Source organism: Lemur catta, chromosome 16, assembly GCF_020740605.2.
Source record: "Lemur catta isolate mLemCat1 chromosome 16, mLemCat1.pri, whole genome shotgun sequence".
Taxonomy (NCBI): Eukaryota; Metazoa; Chordata; class Mammalia; order Primates; family Lemuridae; genus Lemur; species Lemur catta.
Genome location: NC_059143.1, coordinates 9,259,314 through 9,286,246, shown reverse-complemented (window position 1 = coordinate 9,286,246; position 26,933 = coordinate 9,259,314). Strand labels below are relative to the sequence as shown.

Here is a 26,933-nt window from a genome sequence, read left to right as displayed (position 1 = left end):
AGAGTGCCTACACATTTAACATACATGACCTCACTGAATTTTCACAACGAGCCTGTGAGGTCAGTATTATTAACCCCATCACTTTACAGATGAGGAAAGTTCAAATAAGTTGAGTAACTTCACCACGTTAATAGCACGGTTAGATAAGAGAGAGCTGTAACTTGAACCCAGATCAGTCTTATCCTAGTGCACTTTCAAGTGCATTGTATTGAATTAGATTCCAACAGAATCTAATTAGCAAAGAAATTAAGAATGAGGGAAAAGTGCTTTTTGACCAAAACAATCAATTTATACATATTCAAATAACAGTCAGAATGCCAAAGTACATTGAGTGCCGTTCCTTCCTTCACTCACTCTTTCATTCATTCAGTAGTATATTAAGCATCAATTACATGCCAGGTATAAAAATCATCTTTGCAGCACATTGACTTTAAAAGAGAAAATTATCGAACATGATCAACACATTAATTGAATAATAGAGGAATGTGCTGGGCAAAAAGGAGATCAGAAAAGCTTCAAATGCTTTCTCACTTGGCAAAGGTAGCCTCGTCTACTCCTTACATAAGACTTTAAGAGAAAAAGCTTGTTGCTCATTTCTGATGCCTTCTTTCACTTAGTGACACTGATGAATGGAATTTTAAGCTATTACTGCTGACTCTTCTGTATTCAGAAAACCACCAGCCCACAGACAATCTTTTCCCCTCTACATCCTGGGGGAAGACAAGTATTTACCCAACTCTGAGACTGACTGGAGGAGGGTGTACAGTGGAGGGTGCACGGCAGAACCATCCAGAAACTGTGTGCTGAAGGCCACGCACTCGAGAGGTCAGAGGCTGTGTACAGACCTCAAGCACGACATGAGCCCTAAGACATTTATGTCCACTGCAAGACTGATATACTCTGGTAGACCTAATGGTATGTGGAAAAAATTCGTTTCACATTTTATAAAGCATCAATGTACAGGGTGGAGAGTGCCACTTGCATAAACCCATCTTAACACAGCCCTAAAATCCTAAAGGGATTTCCATTCTGCCCACAATCACAGAGACAACTATGATGGTTCTAATTCTTTCAGAGATACCTGATACTTTTCAATGTTTTCCTCTAGTAAAGGACAAAGCAATTACCACTACAGAAAAAGAATAAGGAGAAGATACATGAAATATTTCACTGGAAGGATCAGCCAAATGCTCGAAGATTTAAAAGATCAATGCTGAGATGGTAAATAAGAAATACAATAAATACACTTTGGGAGCTAAAGTTTTTTCAAATAATATTTTAAAATAATAGGCTAATCCAATATGTTCACATAATAAGCTGGCAACAAATGATCAACTAGATTCTAGAGGACATATCTTATTGATAATAAGAAAATAGTCTTTCAGTTAAGATGCTAAGTAAGATTTGATGTGCTATTAACACTGAGCTTTTCCTAGAAATGCAATAATTTTAAAATGAAAGTCAATAACAAAATATCACTGAATTTACAAAATAATTATGATATGCAAAAGTCATTTTCATAGTAAGTGCCATAAGAGTAAACAATAAAATGCTACAAATAAATAAGAATTAAAGCAATGTGTTTAAAATAAAACATTGATAGCAAGGTATATGGAAGAAAATGCTTATACTATGTTATTCCAGAACAATGTTTAACACAGGGATTGCTCTCATCTGTCAGAATAGTGAAGGGCACTGCCAATATGTATGCGTCATAATCTACAGCCAAGCCAGACATCTCCAAATTTTACTAAAATTTAAGTACTGATCATTCTCTATAATTTGAATTAAATACTGTTTTCAAATTAGGGATATAGCAAATAAGATTTCTTTTAAATTATAACAAACTATATATCAAACTTAAATACATCTTTTAAGATAGTGCCTATTAAAATTAGTTGACCTCAATCTTTTCATTATTATGAAAACAACTGTGCTTGGGTAGAAGATAATTTTTGAACTGTCATATGCTGTAGAAGGTTTAATGAATTCCACAGATGCTTTCAGCTCTCTGTCTGAGGGAAAAAAAGGCTTTCATCTTTGGAAAATTTCATTATGAAGATGTGTATTCTTTTAATAAACCAGATGTCATCAACAAGGACAGTATAGAAACCTAACCGTTAATAAAAGTCTTTAATTCACAATCTAACATTTTATTTTAGCTACAGTGACTAAAGTGTTTTTAATATTTTTTTATTTGACAAAGAAAAGTAGGAAACAAAGATTCAATTGTTCTTGGTAAGTTGTTTAATGACAACACTTTCAAGAAAAATCTGATAATGCCAATAAAAAGAAAAAAAAAAGAACTGACAGTGAAATTTGAAACAACAAATCCAAATAGAGATGTATTAGAATCCCTCTCAAAGTCAGTCAGATCTAATCTATAAATTTCCCACTTCATATACATATAAACTGAAAATATTTTACCCAATGACATGAGACTAGAAATTAAGCCCATCGGAGTTTTTTTCTTCCACTGCACCAAATCAGAGACTCTCTAGCAGCCTTGTGTGTGAGTTACACCGCCACCCTGTCTTAGGGATCCTATTATTCCTAGTACCATCTTGGCCAAGGTCAATCTTCAAGGTCAGATCTAGAATGTTTTTTGCCCCAGAAAAGCTATTGTGCAAATGAATTAAAAATTGAGGAAGGTACAGAGACTAGAAGGGTGGGGGAAACAGAAGAAATGTGGGGAAAAAATACTAAAACATAATAATTTAAAACACGTACCTTTACTCTCTGGTCATCAACATCTGTAATTGTAGCAACACGAATTAACCTGGGGTTTCGTTTATCCACAACTTCAAGTTTCATATTTGGCAGAAAACCATGAGGCAACCTCTGTAATATTACAAGTGCAAAAAATCATGCAAAATTCAATAATTCAGATATTCTACTAAATTTTTTTTCTAAAATATTATTGTTTTAGTTTTAACATGCAGATCTTCTATACTAGAACTTAGTTTTAAGAACACATAGGACTTTATCCATATTATTTTATCCAGTTTCACAAAAGACTGTGAGAAGAAAAAGAATTTTTGGTCATTTTAAAGATAGCTAAAATGACTAAGACGTATTAAATCATACACTTGTTAATGATCACACCAAGGCTCAAAAAGGATCTTACTATGGTTTACATATTAGATTAGCCTTTTTTCTTTTTTTCTGAATTTAACCTTACAAATTAAGAAATTACTGACTATTGTCACTGGCCAGTTTCAAAGTGTATGGCCTAGAAGGCAAAATTACTTAATAAATAATTAGAAAGAATAAATATGATTATATATAAATCTAAATTTTAAAATATGCTTAGATAAAAGCTGCATAATTTCAACTGTTAAATTGTTTTAAAATCACACTGTGATATAATTTAAAGCCATAACCTATGCTTTTGTCACTTCATCTGTAACCTAAGAGGGCTGATTTGTGTTAAGGTATCTTTTAAGTCTTCAAATGCTAGAAACAGAGAGTCTATAATGACAGACACACAGGCAGTCTTAAAGAAACCGGACTAAGAAAAGACACTGAGACTTACCAAATTATTGAAACGATGGAAATTCAACTATCAAAAATCAAAGTCAAAAGACAACTCTGGACAGTTTTTCATAGGTTGGCAAAAAGTTTAACTTTGAAAGCTACTATGCATAAGAGTGTTCAATTGACTATTGGAAATAAAAGTGTATTGAAGTTTTCAAGTCTAGAAATGGCAAGAGGAAAATAAAACCCTACTAATACACGAGTAATATACACAGATCTTTCTCCATTATCTGGTATGTTTCTCTCCTGCTTTTGCAGAAACATATTTTCTTTCTAAAATGCATTATTACATATACTAAATGGAGTACACTGACTATATTTAGGTCTCTGATCCCTGAGAATCTTTTTGTTCCCCCCGTGGTCACTGTCCTCAACTACAGAAGTAAACGTGGTTGGTACTACAGATGCCAAACATACACACCTGAGCTGAACCCACGACAGAGCCTAGAAGTTGCCTTTTTTGCTAAACCTTTTTGCAACTTTTTTTTTTCTTATAATTTTCCTCTTGGAAAAGTAAAATAAAGTGTTGGAAGAAAGCAAGAGAGAAAGAGAGACTGCCAGTAGTTGGGCATTTTTGCTTCTTGAATCTTCACAATTCTTAAAACGCTTCCTAGTGCCCCAGCACTTCTACCTTCCTCATTTTATCCTAGGCATTGTACATCTTCTTCCAAATCTAGTCTATTACAATCAATTTTTTTAAAAAATGAAACAGCACTTTGTTTCAAACTTCTTTTGATTCCTAGAAAACTTTCAACAAACTAAATCATATGTAGAAGCCCAAAATATAAAATTCTGATTAAAGATGAGCCAGGGAGCCTGAAGCGCATGAGAACTGAAAGCAAACAGAGTTTGAAAACCACTGGTTTAGAGCATAAATACCTCTAACTAGACTATCTGTGCACTTTCTTTTAGAGATTATACTTAGTTCAACCCTGGAACAAGTATGTAAGTGCAAATTTGAACTTTAAAAATTAGTATTCTAATGCTAAAAGAAAGGTTCCCTCAAGACGGATAAAACTACACACATTTCACCTACTTTGCTGTGGCAGTATCGGCATTCAGATAGTCCCTGAGAAAGCGATACTGTGAAAGTTCAGAGTTTGCACTCAGCAGACTAATAGACCCAGAAATGCAAGGACTCAGTTCATCAGCAGCTGGTGAGCTGATTTCAGCAGCACCTCTGATGTGCAACTACTGTGTTTTGCAAAGAAGGAAATCATCGTCTACGTTTGTATATAGGAACAATAGCAAATGAGTCACCTACTTTGTATTTTTAACTAAAAGCAAAGCAAATTGGTTATGCAAATACTACTTGAATTTAAAAAAAAAACAGAATAATTTAAAACTGTCAAATGAAGGCATGACTCAACACGGACATTGTTTAAAGGTGAGAGGGAGTACCTATATAGAACTTACCATTTTAAAAACTTTGGCAGGAACTGCATTAGTTTGAGTAGCTTCCAGATACTCTGTCCAGGAAAAATTTTCTGGATCAGGATAACCTAAAAAAAAAAATTATATAAATATCAAAAGATTACTCATAGATAGTCTGATTCCCATATACTATTATACAAAATATTTGGTAATAATAACGCACACTGTTAATTGAATGCTCACTATTTAATAGACCCCATGCTAAAAACTTCATATATATTAATTCACTTAAGTCTTATGATAACCTCTGAGAAGGCTAAGGCATTCTGGCATGCAAGCACTTATTCACTGGGTCATTCATTCACTCAACAAGCTTAAGCAGGTCAGTCAAGGTCAAATGGCAATGCCAGCACAGGGCAGAGCCAGGTGATAAACAGGTCTCTGACTTCCAAGCTCCATCAGAAGGTTCTTTGGAAGTTTGAAAAAACTCACAATCAACTATCTGACCTCAAACTATGAATTGGAAAAAATATCCTGAGAATCCTTCCAATTTCTCCAATAATTCTATTAGGGTTTTATTCTCATTAAATCCTTGTAATTATAATTTCCAAAAATTGCTATTTATCATTGCAATCTAAAAATATATTTTGGTATAACATAGTTTATTATAAAGCACACTATTTAAAATTTCCTTCTAGTTGGGTTTTCTTGTTTCTCTTTATATTTTTCTTTTACTCCTAATTACATTTGCTAGAGGTCTATCTATATTATGTTGTTTTCTTTATCCTTTCAAGCAAGTAAGTACTTAGATTTGTTTGTCAGGTCCATTTTTTTATTTTTTCTTCTTTTCTAATTATTTTATTTGCTGCTTTAACTATTATTACATCCTCCTTCCTACTTCCTTAGGTCTATTTTATACTTGTTTTGTCAAATTGAATTGTAAACATAATATATTTTCACTTTTTAAAAATAACAAAAGCATTTAAGACTATGAACTGGCCATTGCTGCCACTAAATACAGGTTTGGACAACTGGACAAACTTTTACAAAACATGTATTTTTCTCAGTTTTACTTTCTAAAAAACAATTACAATTACAATTGTGATGACTGTCTCGGTTTAATCATTGACCAAATATTTATTTGGGATACTCCAAGTGATTAATTTTCATTTGTTTAAAATGTTAAACAAATATGTTGTATCACATGTTGTATACATTTTTCACATGTTGTGTACACTTTCTGCTTTTAGAATGTGAGACTTTCTCTTTGGTATAAAATAGAATTAACAAAAATGTTTTTAAAAGAGTACATATATGTTTTAGGGTATAGTATAAATATGCATTAATATAATCTAGCTGTGTTACTCAAAAACCTGTTTTTTATTTAAGCAGAAAACCTAAAGCAGTATGATAAAATCATAAAATAACTATTTTTCTGTGTAATTCTCCTGTATTTCTAACAATTTTTCCTTCATTTTAAAACTTTTTTGCTAAAATAAAATATATTTAAAGGAAAGTACACAAATCCAGCAGACAGCCTGAAAATTTTTCACAAAGCTGGCACAGCTGTATGGGCAGACCCAGCTCAAAACCAGGACATTTCCGGAGCCCCGGGACCCTCCTCTCCACAGGGCTCTGGCTCCCTTCCAGTCACTACACCTCTGCTCTCAAACAGAAATCCCCACCCTGGCCTCCACCCACAGAGACTGGTTTTGCCCCTTCTGTTTTTCCCTTTGTATAAATGGAACTACACAGCATGTGCTCATTGTGGTGAACGTCTTCTGCTCAGCATTCTCTGAGGATTATGTAAGCTGTTGTGTGCAGAACATTCATTTTCACCGTTGTATAATATTCTATTATGTGAGTATTTTACAATTTATTTATCCATTCTATTGATGATAGTAATTTCGGGCTATCATGGAAAGTGCTGCTATACTCTAGCACATTCTTGTCAGTGGCTAGAAGTATACATTTCTGTTGAAATGCATCCAGGAGTAAAACTGCTAGATCATGGAGTACTTTGATTTATATTTTGATGTTACATTATTCAGCACTTATAATGTTCACTATCAATTATACTTTGTATTTAATATAGAGAAAATTTCTCTTTTGGACACATTTATTACATTTTGCCTCAAATTCTTTTTACTAAAAATTATATTGCCACCCTGTTATTTTCTGTTTTCCTGATTAAATTTTCCCCTTAATCTTTACTTTTATATTATTTTCTTGTAGGTACTGTAAGGTTTTTGGATAGGTCGGCACCAGAGAAAGAAAGACAAGCAGAGTTGAAGGGGGTAAGCAACGAGGCTTTATTGGGGCACTCCCAGGCGAGGTTCACGGGCCCCGAGAGAGACAGACCTGGGAAGTCGCCTCGCCCAGAAGTCTGAGTGGGTTTATATAGCTTTTTTGGGCTAGGGGATGGGAGTTTTTCAGGAGGGAAGGTTTTGGCAGGAAGAGTGAGGAATTTCTTTGTTACAGTTTTAGGGCGGGTATTGAGGAATAGGAGGGGCTTCTTTTTTTTCATTAAGGAGGGAAGGGATGCCTGCCACCAGCCTTACAGGTACATCTATTTTAAACACATTCTAAATGGATTTACAAAATCATTTTGTTTGCTTTCATCACTAGTTTGTTGTACCTAATTTTTGTAAACATGTTTTAAGCCAAATTTTTGTTAAAGCTTTCTTGAGGTTTCCTTTGCGTTCTGTCCTTTTCTTTTTCTTTTTTTACTTCTTTGAGACAGGGTCTCCCTCTGTTGCCCAGGCTGGAGTGCAGTGGCATGATCATAGCTCACTCCATCCTTACCCTCCTGGGCTCGTGAGATCCTGCCTCAACCTCCCAAGTAGCTGGGACTACAGGCAAGCACCACTGGCATGATCATAGCTCACTCCATCCTTACCCTCCTGGGCTCGTGAGATCCTGCCTCAACCTCCCAAGTAGCTGGGACTACAGGCAAGCACCACCACGCTCCCCTGAGTTATTTATTTATTTATTTACTTTTTGTAGAGATGAGGTCTAACCATGCTGCCCAGGCTGGCCTCAAACTTTTGGGTTCAAGCAATCCTCCTGCCTCAGCCTCCCAATCAACTGGGACTACAAGCATGTATCACCATACTCAGCTCTACATTGACTTTAATAGTTCATATTTTTAAAAATTATCCAAACCTATTCCTTACATTTTGGATCTTCACATGTCTGCATGGCTTTTGAACTATGCCCATGCCTGGCCTTTTCAGCACTGGGTTCCTCACCCAGGCACCAGACCAGAAGATTCGGTGGGATGGAGGGAAAAGAAACCAGAGTGTACAGGGTCGAAGACTAGTCCCAGCCTTGTAAAAAATACCTGGCATGCTGCTATGAGAGGCACTATCCTTTTTCCCCTTTTTGTAGCAAACAAGTGAAAGTAAAGGGCTGAGACTGTTTTAAATGGTTCGCAGGCAACAACTGCTTCTGTATCACTCTCCAGAAATGAGCTATGCATGTATCACACAAGGAAGGAAACATGTATTACCTGCATACTCCCTGCTCAAGGAACCCCAGGAAGAGGAGACTGTCTGTGGCCTGGGGGACTTGCAGAAGACACCTACGCCCAGATTCTCCTCTGGCCCGAGGCTGCGTCCTGCCGGGCCTTGGGAGACCAGAGTGGGGTTGTGGAAAAGGGGCGGTGACCAGGCCCATTCACACAGCTGTGTGGCAATACCATGGGACAGAAGCTTTACAGAAGTTTAAACTCCTACTTGAAACAAGAGGGAACTGGAAGAGACCACCCCATAGAACAACAGTGGCCTTTAAGCTCTTCGCTGCTCTCAAAGAGAGTCAGACTGTCCCCAGTGAGCACCGTAGTAAGTACGACGTTTACACTAAGTCACTGATTCCTCACGTAGACCCTGTGGGGCACACCTCTTCATCCTCAGTCGACAGGTGACAGCCTGGGCGGCCTGCCCGGTGTTACACAGTAGGAAAGTGGAAGAATGGGATTGAACAACGACGTGGGACTCCGCTGCGCACACACTTACTTAATCCCCGCTTCCCGGGCGCTGAGAGCCCGAGCACGCCGGGGCCCGGGCGGCGGGTCCCTCGGGCCTCGCGACCGGGGGTTTGAGCGCCCCCTGGAGGCCGTGTGTGGTCCTGCGAGGGCGACAGCTAGATCGGAGACCAGCTGCACGGATTCAATGTATTTATACACGTCCCACCTCGCTCCACGCCATTTAGAGTTTAAAACTTCAGGCACGGACAATCCCTGAAGAAAAATCCATGAGGTCCAAGCTGTGGTTGTGGGCATGAGGGGCTGAACCAAACCAAGAGAAAAGTGTCACAGACATTGGGACCAAGGACTACGGAGCTAGGGCATCAGCCGGCTGCCCTGGATTGCCCCAGGGTGCCGGAAATTCTTCGGGTGAAAAGATCCAGGTGACAAATATCTTCAATTAATGATGGAAAATAATTAAAGGAATGTAAATGGCAGCGACAGGAGGGGCGAGATGCGGAGTAGAACAGCTTGAGCCCTCAGGCCAGAGCGGCTTTTCCAAACAGCTGACAACTGCTTCAGAAGCAGCAGGAGGGCCACTTGCCATATGGCAGAGTAAGTGGTGGCCTCGAGACGGGCAGCAGAGAAACCCCCAGGAGAAGCAGCAGAAGCTGGGGTCCATGGAGGTCATTTCCAGGGTGTGGAGTGGAAAGGATTCGGGGTCAAGAAAAAGTCCCTCTGGAGAATACAAATGCAGGAGGGAAGCAAAAAAGAAAAAAACTCAAGGGTCAAAATAAGTTAAATATAAGTTAAAACCCTGTCTATGTCATGTCATTCCCAGAGCTTCCTATGTCATTCAGGGCAAGTCCTTACAGAAATGTGCGGGCCCCTACCCAGCTGGGCCTTCTACTGCTCTGACCCCATCTCCCGTTCACCCCACTCCTGCGGTAACTAGGACACAGCAGACACGCCCCCTTCTCAGGTTCCCGCACTTGCTGTCCTTTAACCTGGAAAGCTCTCCCCAGACGGTCTCCATACTCGCCATTCATCCTTTAAGTCATCGCTCAGATGTCACATTCTCACTGAGTCCTCCCTGAATTCCCTATAGAATATGGACCCCTCCCCCAAATGTGTGTGCCCTTCTTCATCCCATTATCTGGTTTTTTTCCTCCATAGCACTGATAGCCACCTAACACATTGTGTATTTTACATATCTCGTTTCCCTTGCTCTATTAGAACATAGCTGCCTTATGACAGGAACGCGTCTGTTCACTTCACTGCTATTTCCTCACAACATATGGTTGGCACTCAGTAAGTAGTTGGTGAATATTTGTTGAATGAATGAAATGTATTTCCTAAAAAGTTTACATTTAATATTGTAGTAGCCAAGAATGATAGAGATAGTACCCAAAATAACTGCCTAGTCTCAAAATTCTGATTGGAACTCTGATATAAAGTTGTTGTGTTATCAGAGGCACCATTAGAACAAGACAGTGTTAGTGGAGCGATACTGGCTAATGCTCCAAGTAGCAGGGAAAACTGGACAGTGCCCAGATAAAGCCATCTATCTGATTTGTGGCATCTGTACAAGACAAATGTCATACTCCTCAATTTTTTGTTACGTATAAGAAAGGCCAACTTAGGGGTGATACTGGTTTCAGAAGGTGTTTATAAGGACATCCTTGATTATTTTTTCTCCAGGAATAATAGCCCAAGTAGAAACATGACTTTGCCACAGGAACATTCTTTCTAAAGAACTGGGATCGTGAATAAATAGCACAAGTCCTTAAGTCCCTGACAACCTCGTCCAAGTGACCCATGGGGCCTGGAGAAGGGGAACAACCACAGCTATACTGGTGGCCAATTCAAGAATCGAAAATCATAGGTGTGTGACAAACCAAGTAATTACTAAGAGTCTCATTTAACAATCAGCAATAAAAAGGGATCGCTAGGAGTCTTACTGAGGAGAAGTTTCAGTCACCATGGACAGAATATTGATCATAAACAAAGATGCTAGATGGACACTTCATCTAATTCTTCGATTCTTCTGATGAGAAAAGTGAGACCTGGCATTTTAAGTGACTTATCCAAGGCAAGACAACTAATAATGAAGTCAAAGTCAGAGCCCCTGACTCCTAACTTGCAATTTGCAGAAATCAAAACTTCTAAAGAGTTGCTTTGGGGTTTACAGAGTGCTCTGTAGGCTGCAGAGCCCTGAGTCCGAGAGAAAGAAAGTATCAGCAGAGTATGAGGACGATGAGGCTAGTACCAGCTAAGCCCCGACTGGCTTTTGCCATCATTTTGAGAGCCTCAATTACCTAAGAAAGCCCTACGGTACAGAACATCACTACTTCAGGCACATGTCAAAGCGCTCATTTTGTAATTGATTGTTTTGCTCAAAGTACGGCTGAGCTGTAGTATATCTAGATGATGTAAGGAAATAAACTCTCTTCCATGCCAAGTGGTATCACCAGAAAACAACCTATATGTGCTGCACTGGGTATGCTCCCAGCAGAATTGTCTTCAGACAGGCACAGCTCCCACGATACCTAATCAAACCCAATGCTTTGAAGATGGAAGTCATTCAAAACAGGGTAATTAGTTCGTTCTCTCTCTCTCTCTTTCTGTCAATACTTAACATTTTAGAATAAACAATCATGGTTATTTTGCTTCTGTTTTTCTCTGTTTTACTAGCTGCATAATATTCCACTGAGTGATACTCTATGACTGGCTTAGCTGTCCTCATGTTATGTCTTTATTGTTATTTGTTAAATCCTCAGCTTCTAGCTATGCCTCATACTTAGCAGGTGCTCAGTTAATATCTATTTAATTAATTAATTAATAATTTATATTTTTCTCTGAATTTCCATATGCCTTCAGAATCCACCTATAGGAACTAGCACAATGCCATTAAAAATATACTAATCCTTTGTGTAGATAAAAAAAGTTAATGGTTAATGTTGAAACTAAATAAAAGATTCATTTATACTATAAACTCTGCTATTATAATTTTAGTTTTGCAAATTATGAAGTAAAGTAGTTATTGGGTAACAAAATATTAATTTGCTAAACTAGATATTGCTATGTGTTCATCAAACATTTACAACGTCTACTAAGCAGCTCCAGCCAACTGGTGATTCTAGAGAATCTAGAGAAACTAACTGCTATTATTTCTACAAAGTACATTTCCTTACCTTCCCAAATATCAATTATTACAGCTTTACTCTCTGGAAATAAACTTTTATTGAACACAGTAAGTCTGAATGCTAGATTTCCAGTTTAAAAATGCAGAAATGGGCCAGGGAGAGTGGCTCACACCTATAATCCCAACACTTCAGGAGACTGAAGCTGCAGGATCACTTGAGGCCAGGAGTTAAAGACCAGCCTGGGCAACATAGCAAGACCCTCATCTCTACAAAAAATAAAAAATTAGCTGAGCATGGTGGCATGTGCCTGTAGTCCCAGCTACTTGGGAGGCTGAGGCAGGAGGATTGCTTGAGCCCAGGAGCCTAAGGTTACAGTGAGCTATGATGATGCAACTACACTTCAGCCTGAGCAAGAGAGTGAGACCCTGTCTCAAAAAAATAAAATAAAAAATAAAATAAAAATAAATGCAGAAATGATCACATATTTTTGGCTGTGCTCCCTCCTAAATGCCACCAACAAATCAGTAAAGGCATTTTAAAATATATTTATCTATTTATGTATTTATTTAGAGAGGTCTTGCTCTGTTGCCCAGGCTAGAGTGCAGTGGTACTATCATAGTTCACTGTAGCCTCGCACCCCTGGCCTCAAGCAATCTTCCCACCTTAGCCTCCAGAGTTGTTGGGATTATAGGCATGAAAGGCATTTTTTTAAACAAATGCTTGACAGAAAAAATGCTGAATTAATTTTGATACAACACATCATGAAATATTACACAGTCATTATAATGAAAAAATTAGAACTATCCCAAAAGAGTTGAAAGGGATTTGTCATGAGACATAATTTGAGCAAGATCTCAACTATGAGAAACATGTTCCTACTATTAGAAATGTAGACAAACATGTTCCTAATATTAATATAATCCAATTTTATAGCAGAAATAATGACAAAAAAAGAGTGTATAGGTTCACAAATATATGGTATGTAAGCATGTATGTTTGCATGTACATGCAATTATATGAGAATTAGCAAAATATGTATAGCATTAGATGGCTAATGGTTCAAACTGTTTTCCTTTTCCTCTTGGCTGGAGAGCTGAACTGATTTCCCAGACTCCTATGCAATTACATGCTGTGCCTGAGTTCTGGCTGATGCACATGGATAGAAATGGTATTATTAAAGTCACTTTCACATTTGGCCCATAAATCCCTCCCATGCACAACCATCAGTTACCTTCCCATTCTCGGGCTGAATGAAAGATTACCAAGGAACCAGAGGAGCCCTATTTCCAGAATAACTGCATAGAGCAGAACTAACCCTTGTCAACCATGATTGTCCTATGACAGGAGCAAGAAAGAAATTCTTAATATGCTAATGGCACTAAAATTTTAGGGTGGTTTAATATACTAGTTAGCTCATGGTGATGAATATGGAAGGATTAGCATCAGCTGCTATTTCCTTGGTGGGAGTAACTAACCTGGGTAGAAGGAGAAACCAAAGGTAGCTAAGTGGGAAAACTCAGCAATTATAAAACAGTACAAATATAATGTTATTTATGCAAAAATATTACAAAAACAAAACTAATATGAGAACATAAGCCACAATGAGAAGAGGCAACAAGCCAAAAGCAAATTAGAAGTGTCAACAAAAATCCCTGTATATATGAAAAAGAAGCAAATGAATGAAAACTGACTTAACAGTATTGAGAAAGCTAAAACATAAATCTGTTAAAGGAGAACACTAGAAAGAAGCAGCTAATTTATGTTATAGAATCCAGTAAGGTTTTTGGGAATTGCAGGCACCAAATATTTCTAAAGGCAACAATGTGGGGCTAAAACCAGATGATTGTCTTAAAGTCCCGACAGAAACTGTTGGCCCCACCAGGTCACCTCCCTTGCCTCACATAACTAGGCAACTACCCCTCCCGCATTATAGTAAAAGGCTGGAGGTTTTAATCTCTAAACAGAGTGAAATGGGGAAGTTACAGACTTGGGGATCCTAGACTTGGTGAAGCCCACTCATAGAAGAATGGGCTTTCTACCCGTTCTCATTGTTGAGATCTCAGACAGCTAGCAGCCCCCCCTCACCCCCTGCACACACACCAGGCAGAAGAGGGCCCTCTCCTGTGGAAACCGACCGAAGAGTCCCAGCTATGCTGACATTTGGGGGTGCTGAAATAAAACATCCTAGTTTCCATCTGAACACACTACAGGGAGGCCCACAAGCTGACAGCTTCCATCAGCTCACCCAGAGATTTTACTCAGCTTTTCAGGAGCTTATTCATATACATGAAAGGATAACTAGACGCACTAGAGATTTGAAGACCCCCATAAATAGATACAAAAACAAACAAATAACAGAAACAGGAACTTTGAAAAAACAAAAACAATATAAAGAGAAGATTTCAACCAAAAAAGGTAACAAATAAACTAACATTTAACTAATATCCTTAGAGAGCTAAGAGAAAATCCATAAAGAATGCTATTGGAAAATAAATGAGAAAGTTCCATTTTTGTGTAAAACAGAAAGAGTCACAGGAGAGTGTTACTCCCTAACAATGAGAAAAAGCCAGAAAATCAGAAAAATCATAAATTTTTTTGAGCTCATCAGAGATCTGATGTTCCAAGGCAACAAAGTGAAGGGAAATCGAGAGGAGGGACAAGTCCTCTAGGGACAGAGGAGAAATTCAAAATATTTCACCTGTGGCAGAGTACAGAAGGAAGAGGTCATTTATTCAAATAGGTAAAAAGAAATCCTCTAACATTTTAATAAATTCTTAAGGGCCAAGTGGGGCTAGCATGTCAGTCTGGAATAGCTGCGGCCCCAGAAGGACCGGGAATTTGCTGCCACTCACAAGCTACTTTCAATGGGCCTCCCCAAGTGCTCAAGGGAAAGATTAGGAGCAAGATAGGAAACTGGAGAAAACTCCCCTCTAGTGCACCAAAGATAAGAGAAAATGTTTAAGGCAGCCAGGAAGACAACAGAAATTACATTAAGGGGAACACAAATAGAAACCACAGACCTCTGCTCAGAAACCATGAAAGTCAGAAGACAACATAGTGACATCTTTAAAGAAGTAAAAAGGGGGAAAAAAGAAAAACCCTGTCAATCCAGAATTCTATATCTAGCAAAAATATATTTATAATGTTAAAGCAAAATAAAGGCTTTTCTAGGCAAAAAACTGAGATAATGCATTTTCACTAAACTTATGCTATAAGAAATTATAAAGAGACTGGGTGCAGTGGCTCATGCCTGTAATCCAAGCACTCTGGGAGGCCAAGGAGGGAGAATTGCTTGAGGTCAGGAGCTCGAGAGCCTGTCTCTACTAAAAATAGAAAACTAGTCAGGCATGGTGGCATGCACCTGTAGTCCCAGCTACTTTGGAGGCTGAGGCAGGAAGATCTCTTGAGCCCAGGAGTTTGAGGATGCTGTGAGCTACAATGGCACCACTACACTCTACCAGGGATGACAGAGTGAGACTGTGTTTCAAAAAACAAACAAACAAACCAAGAACCAACAATTGTTTGTTCAAAAGCCTATTTGAAATATAAATACATAAATAGGTAAAATGTAAAAGTATGGAAAAAGATATACAAGACATACATTAATCAAAAGAAAGCTGAAATGTCTACAGAAATGTTACCAGAGATTAAAAAAAGGCATTACATAATAATACAGGGGTGAGTCTCTAATAAGAAAAAATAGTTCTAAAGGTATATGCATCTACTAACAGAGCTTCAAAATATACAAAGCAAAAACCTATAGAAAAAAGGAAAAATACATAAATCCACACTTATAGTTGGGATTTAGTCTCTCAATAATCCACAAACAAGTAAACAGAAAATCAGGAAGAATGCAGAAGACATGAACAATGCTGAACCCACTTGAACTAACTGATATTTATCGAACACTCCACCCAACAACAGGAAAACACATATTCTTTTCAAAGGATGTGGAACATTCACAAGAAAAATCATATTCTGAGCTATTAGGGGAAAAAATCTCAATATATTTTAAAGAACAAAATAATATAAAGTAAATTAAATTAGCAAAATTGAATTCATAATTAAAACCTTCCCACAAAGAAAACTTCAGGCCCAGAAGTCTTCACTGGTGAATTCTACCAAATATTTCAAGAATAAATAATACTAATTCTAAACCTACTTGTCTTAGTCCATTTTGAATTGCTATAAAGGAATACCTGAGGCCAGGTAATTTATAAATAAAAAAGGTTTATTTGGCTCACAGTTCTGCAGGCTGTACAAGAGGCATGGCACCAGCATCTGCTTCTGGTGAGGGCCTCGGATGTTTCACTCAAGGCGGAAGGCCAAGGGGGTCAGACGTCACATGGTGAGAGTAACGAAGCAAGAGAGAGGACTGGGAGGGGCCCAGCGATTTTTGTCAACCAGTTCTCCTGGGAACTAATAGAGCAAGAACTCACTCATTACTGTGAGCATGTAACTAAGCCTTTCATAAGGGATCCACCCTCATGACCCAAACACCTCCCACTAGTCCCCTCTCCAACACTGGGGATCAGATTTCAACATGAGATTTGGAGGAGACAAATATCCAAACTATATCACTACTCTTCCAGAAAATACGTGAGAGGAATATCTTTCCAACTCATTTATGAGGTCACCATTATCCTAACACAAAAACCCATCAAAGAAATGAAAGAAAATTACAGACCAATATCCTTCACAAACATGGGAGTTAAAAATCAACAAACTGCAAGGAAATCAAATCTAGCAATATGTAAAAAGGGAAAAACAATCTAAGAACGCAAGGTTAGTTCAACCTTCAAAAATCAATCAATCTAATTCACCATATCAACAGACTAAAGAAACTAGGAAGAGAGGAGAAACTCCTCAATCTGAAAATGACATCTACAAAAAATTTACAGCTAACACCGTGTTTAATGGTGAAAGACTATATGCTTTTCCCCTAAGGTTGAGAGCAAAGCAAAAATTTACATTCACACCATGTGTATTCAACATTAGAGGTCCTTGCCAGTGCAACAGACAAAAAAAGTAAATAAAAGGCATACAAATCAGAGAAGAATAAAGCTATCTTTAACTTCAAATGACATGATCATCTACATACATTATCCAAAAAAATCTACAAAGAGGCTATTAAAAGTAATAAGTGAGTTAAGGAAGGCTGCAATATACAAAAATCAAATGCATTTCTGTAAATAAACAATTAAAATTTATAAATTATTAACAATAGACAATTGAAATTAGAATTTTAAAAAGAATAACATCTACAATAGCATCAAGAAAACACTAACTGCTTGTGGATAAATCTCAAAAATGTACAAAACTTGTATCCCACAAAATAAAAATTATTGATCTGAGAAATTAAAGCATACTTAACCAATGAAGCATATTTTATGGATTGCAAGACTCAGTGGTGTTAAGATTACATTTTTGCCCAAATTGATCTATAGATTCAAGCAATCCCAGTCAAATCCAGTAGGCATTTTTTGTAGAAAATGACAAAAAACTTTATATGGAAATTTTTAATTTGTGTATAAACAAGAGGAATACAATAGTCAAAGCAATTTAAAAAATAAAGTGCTTTTTTATTAGAACATAATAGTCACACACTACCTGATACAGACTACTATAAAGTTATATAAACAAGACAATGTGCTGTTAATGCAAAGATAGAGACATAAATCAATGGAACGGGGAGTCCAGAAATAGACCTATACATATATTGTCAACTGATTTTCCACAAAATATCCAAGACAATTCAAAGGAGAACAAACAGTCTTTTCAACAAATGTTGCTGGAACAACTAGAAATCCATATGCCAAAATAATAATCAAACCTTGACCCTGACATTGTAGCACATATTACTATAAAAACACCTAACTGTAAAATTAAAAAATATAAAACATCTAGGGGGAAAGAAAGAGAAAATCTTGTGACCTTGTGAAAGAAAAAAAATTTCTTACTACACAAAAATGACAAGCCATAGAAAAGATTAATTGGACTTCAAGATTTTAAAAATCTCTTTGAACAACACTATTCATAAAATGAAAAGACGAGCCACAGACTGAGAGAAAGTACGTACAAAATACATATCTGGCAAAGGACTTGTGTCTAGAGTATACAAAGAACTCTCAAAACTCAATAATAAGAAGAAAAATAATCATTTAAAAATGGAAAGAGATTTTAATATACATTTCACTCAAGGAGAGCTATGGATGATGTCAATTAAGCACCTGGTATGATGCTTAAGATCATTAATCATTAGGGAAATGGCAAATTAAAACTACAGTGCAACACCACCATACAATTACAGAAAATACAGCTTTTTTAAAATTTTGTCCCTTATGATTATTTTTATCTTATTATTTTTATTGACAAATAAAAATTGTATATATTTATTATGAAACGTATACATTATGAAATGACTAAATCAGCCTAATTACCCCCAAAGCATAGGCAACCAAAGCAAAATTGGACAGATGGGATCACATCAAGCTAAAGAGCTTCTGCACAGCAGAGGAAACAATCAACAAAGAGAAGAAACCACCCTTTGTTGTTTGAAACAGAATGAGAGAAAATATTCACAAACTACCCATCTGACAAAGACTAATACGAGAATATATAAGGAGCTCCAACAACTCAAAAGTAAAAAAAATCAAATAAGCCAATTAAAAAATGGGCAAAGGATCTGAACAGACATTTCTCAAAAGAAGACATACAAGTGGTCAACAGGTATATCAGAAAATGCTCAAAATCATTAGTCATCAGAGAAATGCAAATCAAAACTACAATGAGATAGCATCTCACCCAGCTGAAATAACTTTTATCAAAAAGACAGGCAACAACAAATGCTGGTGAGAATGTGGAGAAAGGGGAGCCCTCATATACTGTTGGTAGAAATGTAAATTTGGGTAACCGCTATGGAAAACAGTATGGGGGAGCCTCAAAAAAACTGAAAATAGAATTACCATATAACCTAGCAATCTCACTGCTGGGTATATTTGTAAAGGGGGTGAATTCAGTTTATTGAAAAGCTATCGGCACCCTCATGTTTATTGCAGCACTATTCACAATAGCCAAATTTGGAATCAACCTAATTGTCCATTAGCAGAAGAATGGGTAAAGAAATTGTGGTACATATCCACAATGGAATATTATATAGCCACAAAGAGAATGAAATCATGCCATTTGCAACAACGTGGATGGAACTGGAGAACATCATATTAAGTGAAATAAGCCAAGCACAGAATGACAAATCTCATGTGTTCTCACTCATGTGCGGGAGCTAAATATTTAAAACAATTGATCTCTGGCGACAGAGAGTAGAATGATGGTTACCAGAGACTGGGATGGGTAGTAGGGGGAGGGAGGGAAATAGTGGTTAATGGGTGCAAAAATATAGTTAGATAGAATAAACAATACTTGACAGCACAACAAAGTGACTATAATCAACAGTTAGTTAGGGTACAGTTTAGAATATCTAAAAGAAGGGAATTGGAATATTCCTAACACAAAGAAATGATAAATGTCTGAGGTGGTGGATACCCCAATCATCCTGATTTGATTAATTTGCATTGTATGCCTGTATCAAAACAATACATGTACCCTATAAAGATATACAACTATTATATGCCCATAATAAATTTAAAAAAATAAAAATAAAAAAGGGTAGAAGAGCATTTAAACATTTTTTTAAAAATCAACCTAATTAATATGCATTTCTTCACATGATTATCATTTATTTGTGATGAGAACACTTAAATCTACTCTCTTAGCAATTTTCAGGTATAAAATACAGTTTTAACTGTAGTCACCATGATGTACAACTTCCTCATATCTAACTGAAATGTTGTGCCCTTTGACCAGCATCTCCCCAGCCCACCCCCCTGCCACTCTGGTCACCACCATTCTACCCTCTGTTTCCGAGTTCACTTTTTAAATATTCCACACATAAGGGAGATCATGAGGTATTTGTCTTTCTGCGCCTGGCTCATTTCACTAAGCTTACTGTCCCCCAGGTTCATCCATGTTGTAAATTAGAAAGGCTAACATTTTAAAAACTAATGATGACAAGAGCTGGTGTAGATGTAGGACAACTACAACTCATATTAACATATTCCTGGTGGGAATGTAAAATGGACAGCTCTGGTGGAAATCAGTTTAGCATATCTTATAAACACAAGTCCCAGCAATCCCACTCCTAGATGTTTAGTCAAGAAATGTTTATCTAAACACAAATGTTTAGAGCAGCTTTATTCATAATAGCTACAAATTAGAAATGATCCAAATATATGTTGATGGTATGTTCATAAAATGGAATGCTATTAATATTTAACAATAAAAGGAACAATTATATGTATACTGATACATATAATAACAAATGATGCATCTCAAAAGCATTATGTCATATGAAAGAAGCCAAACACAAAAAGCTACACATTGTATGATTCCATTATAAATGACTTCCTGGAAATGGCAAAATTTCAAGGACATAAGCCACATGAGTGGTTTCCAGGCCCTAAGGAGTAGAAGGGGATTGACTACAAAGGAATATGAAGGAATTTTTTTGGAAACATCAAAATATTCTCTAACATGATGTTAACGTGTTTACAGATCTCTATACATTCATCAAATACATTAAACTGGACACCTAGTAAGTATGAATTTTGCTTTATGTAAATTATATTTCAATAAAACTGATTATTTAACAAGTAAGCAGATATATTAAATGAACAAAAAAAGAGCTCTGGGAAATTCTGTAACAATTTCACAATCTAACAGAAGTGTCAGAGGATAAAATTAAAGGAATCTCCTAGGATTGTAATAGATACTTAGAGAGAGAGAAATGGGACAGAAAAGACAAGGAAGATTAGCTCAGGACCAGTATCTTCCAAATAATGGGAGTTACAGAAAAACAAAACAGAAAAAACACAGGGCAAAAATTTATAAAAGGCATAAATCAAAATTATTTCCCAGATATGAAGGACAAGGCTTTCCAGACTGTATGAGTCCCCAGAGTACTGAACACAGTGAATGGAAGCAGACCCTTGCTAAGGTAGAGCATATGAAATGTCAAATGACTAGAGACAGAAAGAAGATCCTGAAGACATCCACAAGCACAAGCACAGGGCAGCGGGCTAACAGTCATGTACACAGGATCAGGAATGATGTTAACCGCCTACCTTGAAATTAGAAACCAATAAAAAAAATGCCTTCAAAAGCTCAAGGAAAAAATATTTTTAATCTGAATTCTATTTTCATGGAGAATGTGGAAATGACTAAGTATCAGAAACACAGAAAACTGCACAACACAAAAGAGGCAATTACTAACTTTAGGGAAAACAAAAGTTGTAGAGGAAAGGAAATGCAATCACAAGAAATTCTAATGTTAAAAAATCTGCATACTTTAGAATCAGTAAATATTTTTTAAATTAAATACTATGTTGGGAAGTTAGTGTTTGGGTGAGCGGTATAAGTTAAAACACAGTACCCCAAATTGGAAAATATACCATTACATAGCAGTATGTAGCAGTACAAACACATGCTTGAGCAACTTAAAGAGAAATATCAAAAGTTACACATTTGCCCCTAGTGGGAAGAAGAATGCTGTTTTTAATTTATAAGACTTATAAGATCATATCATCAGCAAAAAATTATATGATGGTTTGACCTCTTCTTTCCTCATTTGGATACCCTTGATTTCCTTCTCTTGCCTGATTGCTCTGGTAAGGACTTCCAGTATCATGTTGAATAGAAGTGGTGACAGTGGACAGTCTTGTCTGGTTCCAGTTCTAAGTGAGAATGCTCTCAATTTTTCCCCATTTGATATGATGTTGGCTATGGGTTTGTTGCATATGGCTTTTATAATATTGAGGTATGTTCTATCTATGCCTATTTTGTTAAGAGTTCTTATCATAAAAGGGTGCTGGATTTTGTCAGATGCTTTTTCTGTGTCTACTGAGAGTATTATATGGTCTTTGTTTTTTCTTTTGTTTATATGGTGAATCACATTTATAGATTTGTGAATGTTGAACCATCCTTGCATCTCTGGGATGAAACCTACCTGGTTATGGTGGATTATTTTTTTGATGTGTAGCTAAATTTGGTTTGCTTGGATTTTATTGAGAATTTTTGCATCTATATTCGTAAGGAATATTCATCTGTTGTTTTCTTTTTTTGTTGTGTCCTTTCCTGGCTTTGGTATCAAGGTGATGCTGGCTTCGCAGAACAAGTTGGGGAGGATTCCTTCCTTCTCGATGTTGTGGAATAATTTCTGCAGTGTAGGTACCAGTTCTTTGTAGGCCTGGTAAAATTCGGATGTGAAACCATCTGATCCAGGACTTCTTTTTGTTGGAACATCTTTTATTGCTGCTTCAATTTTGTTACTTGATATTGGTCTGTTGAAGAGTTCTAGTTTTCCCAGATTGAGCCTATTTGTATAAATTTGAGGGGTGCAAGTGCAGTTTTGTTATATAGATATATTGTGCAGTGGTGAATTCTGGGCTTCTTTATTTTTTAAGAGATAGAGTCTCACTCTGTCACCCAGGCTAGAGTGCAGTGGCACCATCATAGCTTACTGCAGACTCCAACGCCTGGGCTCAATTTATTCCCCCCATGTCAGCCGCCTGAGTAGCTGGGACTACAGGCATGCACTATCATGCCTGGCTATTTTTAAAAAAAAAATTTTGTAGACACAGGGTCTCACTATGTTGCCCAGGCTGGTCTCAAACTCCTGGCCTCAAGCAGTCCTCCCATCTCAGCCTCCCAAAGTGCTGGAATTAGAGGTGTGAATGAAGCTTGGGCTTTTAGAGTTACCATCACTTGAACAGTGTACATTGTAGTTATTAAGTAATTTTTCATCCTTTACCACCCCAGCCTTCTGAGTCTCCAGTGACTATTATTCACATTCTATGTCCATGTGTACACATTATTTAGTTTCGTCTTATAAGTGAGAACATGCGGTACTTGAATGTTTCTGAATTGTTTCCCTTAAAACAATGGCCCCCAGTTCCATCCATGGTGCTGCAAAAGACATGATTTCATTCTTTTTACGGCTGAATTGTATTCCACTGTGTATATACCACATTTTCTTTATCCAGTCATCCATGATGGGCACTTAGGTTAATTCCATATCTTTGCTATTGTGAATAGTACTGCAATAAACATAAGAGTGCAGGTATCTGTTTGATATAATGATTTGTTTTCTTTGGTATATACCTAGCAATGGGACTGCTGGATCAAATGGTAGTTCTGTGTTAATTCTTTGAGAAATCTCCATACAATGCTCCTATAAACATGGGTGTACAAATATCTCAAGACCCTACTTTCAATTCTTTGGGGTATATACCCAGAAGTAAAACTATTGGATCATATGGAAATTCTATTTTTATTTTTTTTGAGGAAATGCCATTTTGTTTTCCATAGTACCATTTTATATTCCCACCAACAATGTATAACTTTTCCAATTTCTTCACATCCTCACCAACACTTGTTACTTTGTTTTGTTTTGTTTTGTTTTGTTTTATAGTAGCCATTCTAAGGAGTTAGGGTTAGAGTGGTATAACTCATTGTAGTTTTGATTAGCATTTCCCTAATGCTAGTAATGTTGACTATCTTTTCACATGCTTATTGGCCATTTGTATACCAACACTGGAGAAATGTGTATCAAGTCCTTTGCCCATTTTTGAATCAGGTTGTTTGGGTTTTTTTAGTTCTCTATATATTCTGGCTATTAATCCCTTATTAAATACATGATTTGCAAATATTTTTTCTCAATCCGTAGGTTGCCTTTGCATTCTGTTGATATTGTCCTTTAATGTCCAGAACTTTTTAATTTCCATAAAGTCCGATTTGTCTATTTTTTCTTTTGTTGCCTGTGCCTTTGCTATTTTACTCAAGAAATCACTGCCAAATCCAATCTCCTGAAGCTTTTTGCTCTGTTTTGTTTTAAGATTTTTAATAGTTTTATCTCTTGTTTTCTTATATTTAGATCTTTGATTCATTTTGAGTTAGTTTTTGTATATGGTATAAGATAATAGCACAACTTCATTCTTTTGCATGTAAATATCCAGTTTTCCCAGCACCATTTGTTAAAAAGACACTCCCTTCCCCATTGAATGGTCTTGGCACCCTTGTCAAAAATCATTTGACCATATATGCAAGGGCTTATTTCTGAGTTCTCTATTCTATTCCATTCTCTATTCTATTCCATACCTATCTTTAAGCCAGTATTGCACTGTTTTGATTACCGTAGCTTTGTAGTAAGTTTTGAAATCAGGGAAGTGTGAATTCTCCAACTTTGATCTTTTTCATTACTGTATTGGCTATTCAGGGTCCCTTGAGACTCAGTATGGAGTATAGCATGGATTTTTCTTTTTCTACTAAAAGTGTCTTTGAGATTTTGATAGGGATTGAGTTGAATCTGTACATCACTTTGAGTAATACTGACATCTTAACAATATCAAGTCTTCTAACCATGAACATGACATTTCCTTCCATTTACTTGTGTCATCTTTAACTTCTTTCAGCGATATTTTATAGTTTTCAGTGTACAAGTTTTCACCTACTTGGTTAAGTTAATTTCTAAGTATTTTATTCTTTTTGATGCTATTTTAAATGAAAGTATTTCTTAATTTCCTTTTCAGATTGCTCATTGTTAAAGTATAGAAATGCAGCTGATATTTTGTGTGTTGACTTTGTTATCTCCCTACTTTGCTGAATTGCTTTATTAGTTCTAACAGGTTTTTTTCCTAATCTTTAGGGTTTTCTACATATATAATCATACCATCTGCTAACAGAGATAATTTTATTTCTCCCTTTCTAATTAGGATGCCTTTTGTTTCCTTACCTAATTAGTCTAGATAGAACTATGTTGAAAAGAAGTGATTAAGTGGATATTTTTGCCTTGTTCCTGATCTTAGAGGAAAATCTTTCAGTCTTTCACTACTGTGCTTGATATTCCCTGTGGGTTTTCATATATGGCTTTTATGATGTTGAGGTAGCTCTCTTCTGTTCCTACGTTATTGAGTGTTTTATCATGAAAAGGAGAACCTTGTCAAATGCTTTCTCTGCATCAGTTGAGATGACCACGTGTTTTTTTTTTCCCTTCATTGTGTTAAAATTATGTACACTGATCAATTTTCATATGTTTAGCCATCTTCGCATTCCACTTGGTCATGGTAAATAGTAATTTTAATATTCTGTTGAATTTGGTTTTTCTAGTATTCTGTTGAGAATTTTTGCATCAATGTTCATTAGAAATATTGGTTTGTAGTTTTCTTTTCTTGTTGTGCCTTTTTCTGGGTTTGACATCATGGTATCAATGTTGGCCTCACAAAGTGATTTAGGAAGTGTTCCCTCATGTTAAGTATTTTGGAAAAGTTTGAGAAGGATTGTTGTTAGTCCTTGAAATGTTTGGTAGAATTCACAAGTGAAGCCCTCAGGTCCAAGAATTTTCTTTGATTATTGATTCAATCTGTCCATGAGTTATTTTATTTAAAATATTTTAATAAAATAAATATGATTTATTGCACATTTTTATGTACCAGGACTTGTGAATAAAATGTGAGCAAAACATAGTCCTTGCTAACACAATGTTAACAGAAAATTGTGCCTACACTTAGAGAGATATGGGTTTTCCTTTTTCATATCTGAATTTTCTGATATTGTGTCAGAAGGAAAAAACTGTTTCCATATCCTGTAATCAGTAATTCTACTTACAACAACAACAAAGAAAAGACAAGCATGTAATTTCTTTAAAAGGATGTCCTCCCCATCATTATTTATAAGAACTAGAAAAAGTTAATGACAACGGAAAAACTGCCTAAACTGTGGTGTACAATATAGATAATTACACAGTCATTAATAGCCAGATTCTCAAAAACTATTTAAATAAAGGGTAATATGTTCAAATTATATTTCCAAGTAAAGAAAAAAGATTACAAAGGCAGTATGAACAATAAAATCACAATTTTAAATTACCTATATATAGTCAAATAAACAGTCAAAATGATTGGAAAAATATAACAGTATGATAATGGTAAGCTCTATCTAATGGTTGGATTAATATTTTTAATTTACTCATTATAATGTTTTGTATTTTATAAATTTCCTATAATTTTACATAAAAATATATTTAACTTTTATTTTAAAGGAGTTTGTGTTATATGAAGCCCACAGCTTCACTTCCTTGGTGATTATATGTAAGTATCCAAAGGTAAAATAAACTTTGATTCATAAAAAGTAGAATTTGGCTGACTGAGCATTCTATATATAGAGAAAGAAAGCACTGTCCTTTCACAGTGTTTATATAAAATGTGTAGGGAATCCACTTTCTGTGAAATGCCCTGGGGAAATGGTGATATGATTTGCAATCAAGTTAAAGTACAAGAGAAAGGATACCATGCTGTAGCAGCAGGTATCATGATTGATGGAACTGCAGTAAAGTTTTCTTGTGAGACTTCTGATAGTTGAATGACTACCTGAGGCCCAAGCACAATAACATAAAAAAAAAAAAATTCATGTTGTATCAAATGACCACAGAAAATTGCCCCAACAGCTAGCAAAATATGCACATATAATTTTTTCCCACTTCGGGTGGCTTCTTACTATCACATTAAAATGCACTTACTGGGGAGCAAGATGATACTTATAAGAAAAGAGAGCCCTGCAAGGTCAGGAACCAAATTTATTTCTCTGGCCAATCAATTCATAGAGCCTTCTAGGCTACAGAAAACTGAACAAAAGAGCTCATATGTTTCTTTGCATTCAGTCACTTGCCACATAAAGTAAGTGGCAATCCCAGAGTGTCTTATGTTGTCCTGGCCCCACTCCCACTGCCCTGGGTAAGGCACTACCTCTCATTTGCACATATTATCAATCTCCCTAATGGTCTTCCCCTCCATCCTTTCTAA

General features: G+C 36.4%; 1 protein-coding gene across 7 annotated transcripts in view; it reads right to left on the bottom strand.

Annotated features, from left to right (window-relative positions):
• L3MBTL4 (L3MBTL histone methyl-lysine binding protein 4) overlaps positions 1-26,933 on the bottom strand; it is a 404,316-nt gene that overhangs the window by 223,801 nt on the left and 153,582 nt on the right. For all 7 annotated transcript variants that reach the window (XM_045527505.1, XM_045527504.1, XM_045527503.1 and 4 more), the window contains 2 exons: positions 4,954-5,039; positions 2,731-2,841 (listed from right to left, as the gene is read on the bottom strand). In XM_045527505.1, coding sequence (XP_045383461.1) covers positions 2,731-2,841; positions 4,954-5,039 — 197 coding nt within the window. The remainder of the gene's footprint in view (positions 1-2,730; positions 2,842-4,953; positions 5,040-26,933) is intronic.